Here is a 12,938-nt window from a genome sequence, read left to right as displayed (position 1 = left end):
ACCACGCGGGGGGACCTATTGAATGAACTGCAGAGAGCTGGGACCAATGTAACAAGGCCTACCATAAGTAACACACTACGCCACCATGGACTCAGATCCTGCAGTGCCAGACGTGTCCCACTGCTTAAGCCAGTACATGTCCGGGCCCGTCTGAAGTTTGCTAGAGAGCATTTGGATGATCCAGAGGAGTTTTGGGAGAATGTCCTATGGTCTGATGAAACCAAACTGGAACTGTTTGGTAGAAACACAACTTGTTGTGTTTGGAGGAAAAAGAATACTGAGTTGCATCCATCAAACACCATACCTACTGTAAAGCATGGTGGTGGAAACATCATGCTTTGGGGCTGTTTCTCTGCAAAGGGGCCAGGACGACTGATCCGGGTACATGAAAGAATGAATGGGGCCATGTATCGTGAGATTTTGAGTGCAAACCTCCTTCCATCAGCAAGGGCATTGAAGATGAAACGTGGCTGGGTCTTTCAACATGACAATGATCCAAAGCACACCGCCAGGGCAACGAAGGAGTGGCTTCATAAGAAGCATTTCAAGGTCCTGGAGTGGCCTAGCCAGTCTCCAGATCTCAACCCTATAGAAAACCTTTGGAGGGAGTTGAAAGTCCGTGTTGCCAAGCGAAAAGCCAAAAACATCACTGCTCTAGAGGAGATCTGCATGGAGGAATGGGCCAACATACCAACAACAGTGTGTGGCAACCTTGTGAAGACTTACAGAAAACGTTTGACCTCTGTCATTGCCAGCAAAGGATATATTACAAAGTATTGAGATGAAATTTTGTTTCTGACCAAATACTTATTTTCCACCATAATATGCAAATAAAATGATAAAATAACCAGACAATGTGATTTTCTGGATTTTTTTTTCTCAGTTTGTCTCCCATAGTTGAGGTCTACCTATGATGTAAATTACAGACGCCTCTCATCTTTTTAAGTGGTGGAACTTGCACTATTGCTGACTGACTAAATACTTTTTTGCCCCACTGTATGTCTCCAGGGACTCTAGGTGGGGGGAGGAAGAAGGACCAGGTTGAGGATTGTGAGGCCCAGCCTCCACTGAGACTGGACCATGTGGAAGACTTGGTAGTGCTACTTGTCAACACACTGGAGTCTTTGTCTGCCATCCAACCCACAACATCCTCACAGTTGTCTAGGTTCGACAATGGTGTAGAGCACTGACTGAATTTTGATAGGAAGCTAAAACGAGACACAGTCACTTTCTAATCAGTCACACGGCCTTGGCGGGCACCACCACATCCATGTCCACGTTCCTTAACTTCAACCTTTCCCATATTGAATACCTTATGAAAAAAAATTTCCTGGGTTTATTTTTCACAGGTACCCTCACAGACGTGTTAAGTACAAATTCCCTAAATCTAGCAATGTGTGGCTATTTTTTTCACGTTTGTGTATCTCAGCAGGCTTTGTGCCAGTCGCACAACTGCTAGATAAAGATACACTATTTATTTAACAAATAGAAAATTTGTATTTCTTTTATATCGCCTTTATGACACACGGCAACACCAGAATAAGGAAAATTATTGGCACTGGTAAATTGTGATGTTTGCTTATTGCTTTGCAGAAGTTGCACAACTGCTAAAGATAAAGATACGCTATTTATTTAACCAATATCTTTTTTTTTGTTTTTTTATATATCGCCTTTATGACACATGCCAACAGCATGCTCAGGGAATTACTGGTAAATAGTGACTTTTTCATAGCTCAGCAGCCGACCCTCACTCTAATTTTAGAGGGCCAGCAGCTGGCCCTCACTCTAATTTTAGAGGGCCAGCAGCCGGCCCTCACTAAGCATTTTTGCACGGCCAGCATTGCTACTGCAATATAATTTTTCCATCTGAGGTGAGCAAAGTTTATTTTTCGTATTAATACTGTAAAGTTTGAAACTTGGAGGGCCAGTAGGGAGCCCTCGCAATTTATAGAGGGCCAGCAGGCCTCATGTGGACAGATGACACCGATACAGAGCTTTTTGGTCTACAAATAAAAGAACACAGTTGTTAAAGTCAAATATGGTGGAGGTTCAAATATATGTTTAGGTTGTTTTGCTGCCTTTGGCCCTGGGTGCCTTGACTATATGCAAGGTGTCATGAAATGTGAAGATTCAAGAAGGATTTTGGGATCGCATTGTAGTGTCCAGGGTCAGAAAGCTGGCTTTTCATCCTAGCTCATGGGTGTTACAGCTGGACAATGACTCCAAACATACTTTAATTAAGAAGCACCCTGAAATGGATGGGAATAAAGCACAGGAGAGAGTGTTCACAAGTGGTAATTTCAGCTCTAGTAGCATAAAGTTTCCCACCACTACCTCTTACATACAGATGCTACAGAGAACCTGCAAACGGACACATTAAAATAGTTAATTTTTCCTGCTTTGCTGAATTTATAGGATTATAATTTATAAGGCAATAATCCCTGGCTACATGATTGTAATACGTTATCTCTACTGGCACATCTCACACTAGATTAATTGCAGATAAGGGAGGTATTATTGTAGAATATAAAAGGGACTTGAACTGGCCCTGAAAAGATATTTTCTTGTACGTGGCAGCAACAAACTCAGGAGGAACTCAAGCCACACTGCCAGCTTCGATGAATTTCTGAGTATAGATCACCATAAAAAAACATGAATCTTCAATTAGTGTATGTAAAAAAGCTGCAGCAAGAATTATAATTTAGAAGGCAACAATGCCTGACTAGTTGCAGCTAACAGCGGTATTAATAGGGAATAGAATAGATGTTAACTTTATATTTTTTTAGGTTGCAGCAGCAGGAATTATAAGGCAATTATCCCTGAATAGATGCCTATAATACGCTATTCCTCCTGTGACAGCTCACCCTACATGAATTGCAGATAAGAGCGGTATTATTAGAGAATAGAATCTATTTGAATTGCCCTGAAAAATATGATTAGTTTAATGTAGCAGCATCAAGGACTGTTGTTTCATTAGCCCTGTTGGGGAATATAGTGGAGTGTTTTGCATCTTATCAGCCTGATATGGAGGATACCAGGGTCTTCTGTACTTACTGTACTAACTTTGCTGTCTCCGATGTGAAATCCTGTATGCAGTGTGGAACTCCCTATGTGATGACCACCTGACAGCCCACAACAAGGCACTGGGTCATATACTAATAGAACCCACCGGCTCTTTTGGTTTCCAAAAATGTTCTCTCAACTAGAAGGTGGATACTCCAAAAAGCATTTTTCCCATTACTAAGTAATGGGTCTACTACACTGGTAAAGCATATTCACTAAGAGCAAGGGATGCCAAAAATTAGAAGGAGTCACGGCAATACCCCTTTGAAGAGACGTAGTTGAGGGCCTCAGAAAACATTTTTTTCCCATTAATAAGTAGTGGGTATCCTAAACTGGTAATGCCCATACACTAAGTGCATGGGCTGAAAAACATTTACCCTTGGAGTATATATATATAAAAGAATGCTAGAGGAAGGCCTCTAAAAATTGTTAATGTGGGCATCATAAACACCCGTAAAAATTAACGTCGCGTGATCAACCTATTTGTGGAGGAGGAGGAGAAGGACGACACAAAAAAGATGAAATCTTGAAACGTATACCTATAGTTTGGTGGTAAGGGGTGCATGAGAATAGACCAGAAAAAAAGCACAGGATTTGAGTTTTTGTTCTGCTGCTGTCATCTGGTGGGGTTGAGAAGTGTGGCCCAATCCAGGCCTTGTTCATTTTGATATGAGTCAGCCAGTCAGCATTTTCAGTTGACAGAACGATGCGCCTATCAGTTATAATACCCTCAGCGGCACTAAAAATCCGCTCTGACAAAACGCTAACTGTAGGGCAGGCCAGGACCTCCAAGGCATAGAAAGACAGTTCATGCCACGTGTCTGGCAGGATGCTGGTACTGTTGGGTAGGTACTCCTTCAGCATCTTCCAAAACTTTTCCTTCCTTGTCAAAGTACCTCTTGCAACAGAACGTAAGCACTGGGAGGGTCTGAGAAAACTGTCCCAGACCTTTGAGAGGGTTCTCCTGCCTCAGCATCTGGTGTCTGTCTTTCTTATCTTCACACCTTGGTTGTCCAAGGATCCGTGACTTCTGCCACCAACGTTGTCAGATGGGAATTTCTGGTACTGCAACATTTTATTAGACCTATGGAAAGTTCTCTGTGAAGCTTGGGCCTAGAAGGATGACCAACCAGTAATTAGTGTTGGCCAAAATGAGTACAACGCGATGGTCACGGGAACGGCAGCCCAACATAAACTCAGCCAGGATCACGCCAGAGTCTCAAAACCTTCTCTCTCTGAAGGTGGCCGAAATAAATTCTTAAAAAAGTGTCTTCCAACTTCTTTCTTTGCACCTTCACATCAAAAAACAACATTATTACCTTTGTTCCATCGAAGCTGATATGGAAATCAAATAAGAAATCACATCAAAAGCCGATCAAAGACACTAGATGATTGTTAAGGTACCGTCACACTAGACGATATCGCTAGCGATCCGTGACGTTGCAGCATCCTGGATAGCGATATCGTCCAGTGTGACAGGCAGCAGCGATCAGGCCCCTGCTGTGCTGTCGCTGGTCGGGGAAGAAAGTCCAGAACTTTATTTCGTCGCTGGATCTCCCGCTGACATCGCTGAATCGGCGTGTGTGACACCGATTCAGCGATGTCTTCGCTGGTAACCAGGGTAAACATCGGGGAACTAAGCGCAGGGCCGGTTACATAGTAACCCGATGTTTACCCTGGTTACCATCGTTAAAGTAAAAAAACAACCACTACATACTTACCTACCGCTGTCTGTGCTCGGCGCTCTGCTTCTCTGCTCTTGCTGTGAGCACAGCGGCCGGAAAGCAGAGCAGTGACGTCACCGCTCTGCTTTCCGGCTGACCGGCGCTCACAGCCAGACCAGAGAAGCACAGCGCCGGGGACAGACAGCGGTAGGTAAGTATGTAGTGGTTGTTTTTTTTACTTTTACGATGGTAACCAAGGTAAACATCGGGTTACTAAGCGCGGCCCTGCGCTTAGTTACCCGATGTTTACCCTGGTTACCGGGGACCTCGGGATCGTTGGTCGCTGGAGAGCGGTCTGTGTGACAGCTCTCCAGCGACCAAACAGCGATGCTGCAGCGATCCGGATCGTTGTCGGTATCGCTGCAGCGTCGCTTAGTGTGACGGTACCTTTAGTCAACCGGTCATTCAACCAGCAGCCATCTTGGCCAGCTCTCACATATACAGGAGCTGGCTAAGCACTACTGAGTTCTCTATGAGAAAGCCGTTGTATCAAGTCTCTTGATAGCTTATCTGTGGAAGGCAATAAACCAGACCTGCCAGACTGATAATTCCCCAACAATAAATTGTCCAGGGTTATCATCAAAGACATTACTGTAATGTGTTATGGGAAGCATGGTGGCTAAGTAATTAGCACAGTACTATGTATTGGGCAACTCGTGGCTCAGTTGTTAGCTCTGTAATATGTCTTGGGCAGCACAGTGGCTCAGTGGTTAGCACTGTATTGTGGCTCAGTGGTTAGCACTGTATGGTGGCTCAGTGGCTAGCACTGTATGGTGGCTCAGTGGTTAGCACTGTATTGTGGCTCAGTGGTTAGCACTGTATGGTGGCTCAGTGGTTAGCACTGTATTGTGGCTCAGTGGTTAGCACTGTATGGTGGCTCAGTGGTTGGCACTGTATGGTGGCTCAGTGGTTAGCACTGTATTGTGGCTCAGTGGTTAGCACTGTATGGTGGCTCAGTGGTTGGCACTGTATGGTGGCTCAGTGGTTAGCACTGTATTGTGGCTCAGTGGTTAGCACTGTATTGTGGCTCAGTGGTTAGCACTGTATTGTGGCTCAGTGGTTAGCACTGTATGGTGGCTCAGTGGTTAGCACTGTATGGTGGCTCAGTGGTTAGCACTGTATTGTGGCTCAGTGGTTAGCACTGTATTGTGGCTCAGTGGTTAGCACTGTATTGTGGCTCAGTGGTTAGCACTGTATTGTGGCTCAGAGGTTAGCACTGTATTGTGGCTCAGTGGTTAGCACTGTATGGTGGCTCAGTGGTTAGCACTGTATTGTGGCTCAGTGGTAGCACTGTATTGTGGCTCAGTGGTTAGCACTGTATTGTGGCTCAGTGGTTAGCACTGTATGGTGGCTCAGTGGTTAGCACTGTATTGTGGCTCAGTGGTTAGCACTGTATGGTGGCTCAGTGGTTAGCACTGTATGGTGGCTCAGTGGTTAGCACTGTATTGTGGCTCAGTGGTTAGCACTGTATTGTGGCTCAGTGGTTAGCACTGTATTGTGGCTCAGTGGTTAGCACTGTATTGTGGCTCAGAGGTTAGCACTGTATTGTGGCTCAGTGGTTAGCACTGTATGGTGGCTCAGTGGTTAGCACTGTATTGTGGCTCAGTGGTAGCACTGTATTGTGGCTCAGTGGTTAGCACTGTATTGTGGCTCAGTGGTTAGCACTGTATGGTGGCTCTGTGGTTAGCACTGTATTGTGGCTCAGTGGTTAGCACTGTATGGTGGCTCAGTGGTTAGCACTGTATTGTGGCTCAGTGGTTAGCACTGTATGGTGGCTCAGTGGTTAGCACTGTATTGTGGCTAAGTGGTTAGCACTGTATTGTGGCTCAGTGGTTAGCACTGTATTGTGGCTCAGTGGTTAGCACTGTATTGTGGCTCAGAGGTTAGCACTGTTTTGTGGCTCAGTGGTTAGCACTGTATTGTGGCTCAGTGGTTAGCACTGTATTGTGGCTCAGTGGTTAGCACTGTATTGTGGCTCAGTGGTTAGCACTGTATGGTGGCTCAGTGGTTAGCACTGTATTGTGGCTCAGTGGTTAGCACTGTATGGTGGCTCAGTGGTTAGCACTGTATTGTGGCTCACTGGTTAGCACTGTATGGTGGCTCAGTGGATAGCACTGTATTGTGGCTCAGTGGTTAGCACTGTATTGTGGCTCAGTGGTTAGCACTGTATGGTGGCTCAGTGGTTAGCACTGTATTGTGGCTCAGTGGTTAGCACTGTATTGTGGCTCAGTGGTTAGCACTGTATTGTGGCTCAGTGGTTAGCACTGTATTGTGGCTCAGTGGTTAGCACTGTATTGTGGCTCAGTGGTTAGCAGTGTATGGTGGCTCAGTGGTTAGCACTGTATTGTGGCTCAGTGTCTAGCACTGTATTGTGGCTCAGTGGTTAGCTGTCATGATCCCAATGGCAGGGGATCACAAAAGGACAAGCACAAAAAACAAAACAAGCTCTAGGGTGATGGAAACTGAGCTGACCGCGATCCTGAACCTAACACACAACTAGCTGTAGCCGGGGAACGTGCCTACGATGGTTCCTAGACGTCTCGCGCCAGCCGAAGGACTAACTTCCCCTATTAGAAGAAACACAGACCTCTCTTGCCTCCAGAGAAACACCCCACAGAAATAGCAGCCCCCCACATGTAATGACGGTGAAATGAGAGGAAAGCACATACGTAGTTATGAAAACAGATTCAGCAAAATGAGGCCCGCTAAAGCTAGATAGCAGAGGATACAAAAGTGAACTGCGCGGTCAGCGAAAAACCCTACAAAAAAAACCATCCTGAAATTACTTGAACTCATGTGCCAACTCATGGAACATGAGGAGTAATATCAGCCCACTAGAGCAACCAGCAAAAAGGAATCACATATCTGCAAGCTGGACTAAGACAAAAATTAAGCAAAACGTGGAACAGGAAAATAAAAAACTTAGCTTGTCCTGAAGATTACAGAAGCGGGAAGCAGAGGTAACAAGACACACTGATTACATTGATAGCCGGCGAGGAAATGACAAGAAAGCCAGGTTAAATAGGAAACTCCCATATCCTGATAGAACAGGTGGACACCAGAGACCGCAGAAAACACAAGTCACCCAGTACCATCTGTAACCACCAGAGGGAGCCCAAAAACAGAATCCACAACAGTTAGCACTGTATAGCGGCTCAGTGGTTAGCACTGTATTGTGGCTCAGTGGTTAGCACTGTATAGTGGCTCAGTGGATAGCACTGTATTGTGGCTCAGTGGTTAGCACTGTATTGTGGCTCAGTGGTTAGCACTGTATTGTGGCTCAGTGGTTAGCACTGTATTGTGGCTCAGTGGTTAGCACTGTATTGTGGCTCAGTGGTTAGCACTGTATTGTGGCTCAGTGGTTAGTACTGTATTGTGGCTCAGTGGTTAGCATTGTTGCTTTGCAGCACGGGGGTCCTGGGTTCAAATCCTTCTAAGGAAACATCTGCAAGGAGTTTGTATGTTCTCCTCGTGTTTCCGTGGGTTTCCTCCTACATTGCAAAGATATACTGATAGGGAATATAGATTTTGAGCTCCAATGGGGACAGTGATGACAATAACTAAAGCGCTGCAGGATATGATGGCGCTCTGTAAGTAAGCATAATGAATAAATGTGTTTTGGGGGCTTACGAACAACCTTCCAATCTCCAGATAATATGTCTTACAGGGTCCTTCACCTCGTCATAGTAGACCTGGCAAAGATAAAAAGAAATGTCCACTAAATTGGCAACAATGAAGGCCCCAATGACTCATGGAGAGCTGCGAACCTTCCGTAATGCCGCCACAGATCATTTACAGAGCGACCAACAACACCTAATTCACTTCTATGACTGCATCCAAGACCAAAGTAACCGTGGAAAGCAGAATAATGAGCCGGACTCCGGATATTTGGACCCGCTAATTATTGATTATGAAACCATATGACACCCACAGATGGTGACGGCAAGTTCCTAATTCCGCTACTAGAAGGAGCTCATTATCAAAACAGCCAGAGAGTCAGGCAACGTCCAAACTAGGACAGCACCATAGAGAATAAAAGCATGATCGACTCCGAGCTACTGATGACGGAATACCTCATCCCCCGCTAGATGCCTCCATCTCAGAGGAACAGCGTTCTCTGCAATAGTGACAGGCCTCAATGGTTGAATACCTCATCCCCAGCCAGATGCCTCCATCTCAGAGGAACAGCGTTATTTGCAATCTTCCATACATTATTTGCATTCAGAGAGATCATTTAGAAATGAACCAAACTAAGTCTCAGGCGCTCAATATTACCCTTTTATCGCGACTTAAAACACAGAGAAAGAAACTTCTCCTTCCGCGGCACTTTGATTCTATCAAGTTTCTGAGTATCAACATTTTTCCACCAACCGAAAAACTTCAGTTCATAGCCTGATCTATAAAGCTCTACTGGCCTCCATACCAGACATACTGAGCTCCTGGGCTCCCTCCTTAGTGGCATGGCTAATGTTCAACTCATCAATTGTCCTTAAAGGGAACCTGTCACTCCCAAAATCGATGGTGAGGTAAGCTCACCGTCATCAGGGGCTTATCTCCAGCATTCTGTAATGCATTCTGTAATGCTGTAGATAATATCATCTCTGACCCTTACTGTTCCTCCACTGCACTGGGCTAACTGATAAACCTTTCAGTTGGTTTCTTACCCAGACACTTGCAATATCTTCGGCCGAGGTTCTCTGCTCATCTCTTACATATATTTCCTATGAAGTTGTCATGAATCTGACCTCCTGTAAATTCACCCCTGAGACTCTCACATTGCCGCTGCATGATGTCCTGCTTGACCATTGTCTGTTCATGGTGCACTCTGTGAAGTGCAGGTTGATCCGTCATGCGAACTCAAGATCACTTAGAAACACCAATCTTTGCCTATTAATTCTCATGTAAAATAATCAAGATCTATATATAAAAAACAGACAAGAAACTGCAACAAAGAAAGGACAATGTAGAGGAACCAAGAGGGAAGAGTGTGCACAAACATTCTAGAAATGTTCTGGAGATACATGAGAAGTCCAATCTAGAGGAAGACGAGAAAGAACTTTATATAAAAATACAAGATGAGGTTTAAGGAGAAACAAAATGGGGAAAGGCAAGATGGCAATTGTGGATGTTTGATGGCAAAGTCAGGAGACAGTAAATTATTGGCAGCAGATACGAACTTACACCGGGTTGTTGTTGTTGGGGGATTTCCCGATTCGGACCTCGGCCCCCATCAGTCGCTCCGGACAACAGTCCATCCTATTTGTCAGGACAACATTCCATATCTTGTAGCTCTGTATCAGGTCCAGCTTCCACCAGGGATTTTTTTTATTCGTGGTGAGGATGCAGGAGCCGTTGTCGTAATTGACATCTTTGATACCATCGATGGCATTCTTGGCATTTCCCATTTTCCGAGGTTGTTGAACAGACACTTGAGAGGCTATTCCATTTCTTGCTATATTGGGGCCTGAGGAAATAAGACCAGAAAATTGTTTCATTATATGGAACTTTTATGTGAGTCCATAGTCCATAGTCCCACCACTTATTCAAACCCAGAAAAGTCAGAAGGACAAGTGTCACGAATCCCACCGTGCTTCCACCAATATGTCACAAATCGGAGGGTGACCTTTGGCCAGCACACAGCTATCACATGTGCAGGGGGCTTATCTTAGTTATCCCACCACTGCTACAATGTGATGAAAACACAAACAAGGCTATTGACCTACCAATTTACCGCAGGGGCTTATTTTAGTTATCCCACTGCTGCTACAACATAACACAAACTGCAAGGATTTATGTATATCCCGCTTTCCAGTTCTGCTTCGGAACTTGCAGCTCTCTGGCGCCCCCCTTACCCTCAGTTCAGCCAGGGAACTACATCTAGGATAATTGGTCGCCGGATGGGCCACTTCACTATGGACTGGCTAGCAGGCGCGCTGCAGCGAGGGAATTATAAATGCTCAGGCCGCAGCCAGACAATAGCTTAGATAACCCCATCTTGTCGCTGACAGCTCACCTGCCTAGCCGAGAACACACTTCGCTGCCACCAGCTCACATTTCTCCACAGAGAGGTTCAGAGCCAACCCAAATTAGTAGCGTAATTAACTTCAGGAGACTTAGGGTACGTTTTAGAGCAAGGGAACAAAGCTAGAAAATATTATAACTTTTACTCCATAAAAAGATTAGGCAGTGTTTATAAAAGGTATATCAAGATTTTACAATGTGAGACAATTTAAAGTATGTACAGCAATTATAAAAAAACAGGAATTAAAACAGAAAGTAACACTCACATGTGCTCAGATCATTTCAGCTAACCATGCTGGTGGGCGGAGCCAAATATCCCAGTTCATCAGGGAGTCTTGATAGTGTGAAGTCCCAGGCAAGAATGAAGGTTGGGTTGAGTGCCGTGCCTTAGGCTATGTGCACATGTTGCGGATTGGGGTGCAGAATTTTCCACACAAAATCCGCATCTCCTGGCAGAAACCGCAGGTGCGGATTTGCCGCGGATTTTGTGCGGTTTTGATGTGGAATTGATGCAGATTTTGTGCAGATTTTCTGCATTTTTTACCCCTACGGATTTCTATTATGGAAGGGGTCAGAAACGCTGCAGTTCCGTGCAAAGGAATAGCATGCTACTTCATTTGTTCTGCAGCGGTTTTCATGCGGATTTTTCCGCACCATTAGCACAGCTTTTTTTCCAATTGGTTTACTTGCATCCTCCCCTCTCCTCAAAGTTACAGATTTTACCAGCAATACTTATAATTCTCATAACTTGGCTTGTGAATCTAGCAGAATAACGCACACACCACCTCACTCATCTTATTTTGAAATTAGCTTTCTAATGATACCTATTCGTACTAGTTGTTCAACACAGTTCAGGAGAAATCCGCACTTTGTACTCGCTGCGTTTAGCTGCTAGCACTTACAGTGGTTGACAGATCTACTGATGGAAATTCGCAATATGTACTCCTTATTTTTCTAGCCCAAATCGGTGGCCCAATATTTTACTATAATAGAACAAAGAACCTCATGTCTTTTGAGAGAGACTATACCAGTTTTAGCTGGTACTAGATGGGAGAATTGTCTACAGGGGCAGTAAACATTCTTTTGGTGGGAGGGAATGAGAGGTTTGGAATTCACACACACACACAGCAGCAGAAGCGAAGAGAGGGGGGTTGGACTAGCCCACAGCGTCACAACAAGGAATATAGACCGAGAAGTGGATGATATAGGTGGAGGTGTTGGATCCAGGACGACAAGGTGCCTTCTGCTGCTCTACCAAAAACCAAAGGAGTAAACGATATTGTATCAGCATAACAGTATCATACAGGAGACAACTAGTTCAAAGCTACCAAATACTAAGGATGTAGAATTACCATTTTATTACAAAGTTTATCCATAGTTGGTGCATGTGATGGAGATCTCAGTAGCAGCGGCTCCAGAACCTCTGACCTCTCTGCCCATGATATAACCACCCTGTGTATATTACTGCTCTATGGTACAGATATATGACCGCCCTGCAGTCCGCGGTGTGGACAGGATCTCACCTCTAGGTGCAGGATCACATCCCAGAGTCAGAACCACAGATCCCAGCAGAATCAGAGACGACAGAAGATTCATCCTGAGGAAACAAGAGGAACAGAGATGGAAAAAAAAATTACAAAATATCCATAGAAGAGAAGCTTTGTAAATCATTTATTTTGCTGATCTTGATCACAACCTGGGCAGCATTCACTTGGCTGATAAGTGATTCTTGGAATATGTTACCACTGTAATGACTCTGAAGGGGTTAACTAGTGTGATGCTTTTATAGGGTGGGTCGTTCCGGACGCAGTGATACTAAATGGAAGTATTTTTTTTGCTTTAAAAAATTTCTATTTATGGCTACAATATATTTAAATTTTTGTCTTTATTATTTTGTGATTTAACAAAATATATTTTTACAACTTCTTTTTAACTTTTTTTTTTACACCTTTTTACTTAGTCCCGCTATGGGAGTTTCACTTTCTACAGCCTGATTGCAGTTATAATGCCGGAGCCGGAGCCGGAGCCAGAGCAGGAGCATTGCTACGCTATATAAGGCTATGTGCACACGATGCGGATTTTGCTGCGGATCCACAGTGTTTCCGCAGCTGCAGATCCGCAGCAGTTTCC

The 12,938-nt window shown here is 44.6% G+C and overlaps 1 protein-coding gene across 1 annotated transcript in view; it reads right to left on the bottom strand.

Moving 5' to 3' along the window:
• The window catches only part of LOC138643511 (uncharacterized), a 161,781-nt gene extending 149,377 nt beyond the window's left edge, over positions 1–12,404 (bottom strand). The window contains exons 1-2 of the mRNA XM_069732410.1: positions 12,332–12,404; positions 9,969–10,251 (exon numbers count right to left, since the gene is read on the bottom strand). Of these exons, the coding sequence (XP_069588511.1) occupies positions 9,969–10,251; positions 12,332–12,404 (356 nt within the window). The remainder of the gene's footprint in view (positions 1–9,968; positions 10,252–12,331) is intronic.
• Between the last annotated feature and the right edge of the window lie 534 nt (positions 12,405–12,938).

This window comes from Ranitomeya imitator, chromosome 6, assembly GCF_032444005.1.
Source record: "Ranitomeya imitator isolate aRanImi1 chromosome 6, aRanImi1.pri, whole genome shotgun sequence".
Taxonomy (NCBI): domain Eukaryota; kingdom Metazoa; phylum Chordata; class Amphibia; order Anura; family Dendrobatidae; genus Ranitomeya; species Ranitomeya imitator.
The sequence above is the reverse complement of the archived record's forward strand: the minus strand, read 5'-3'. Positions and strand labels throughout refer to the sequence as shown.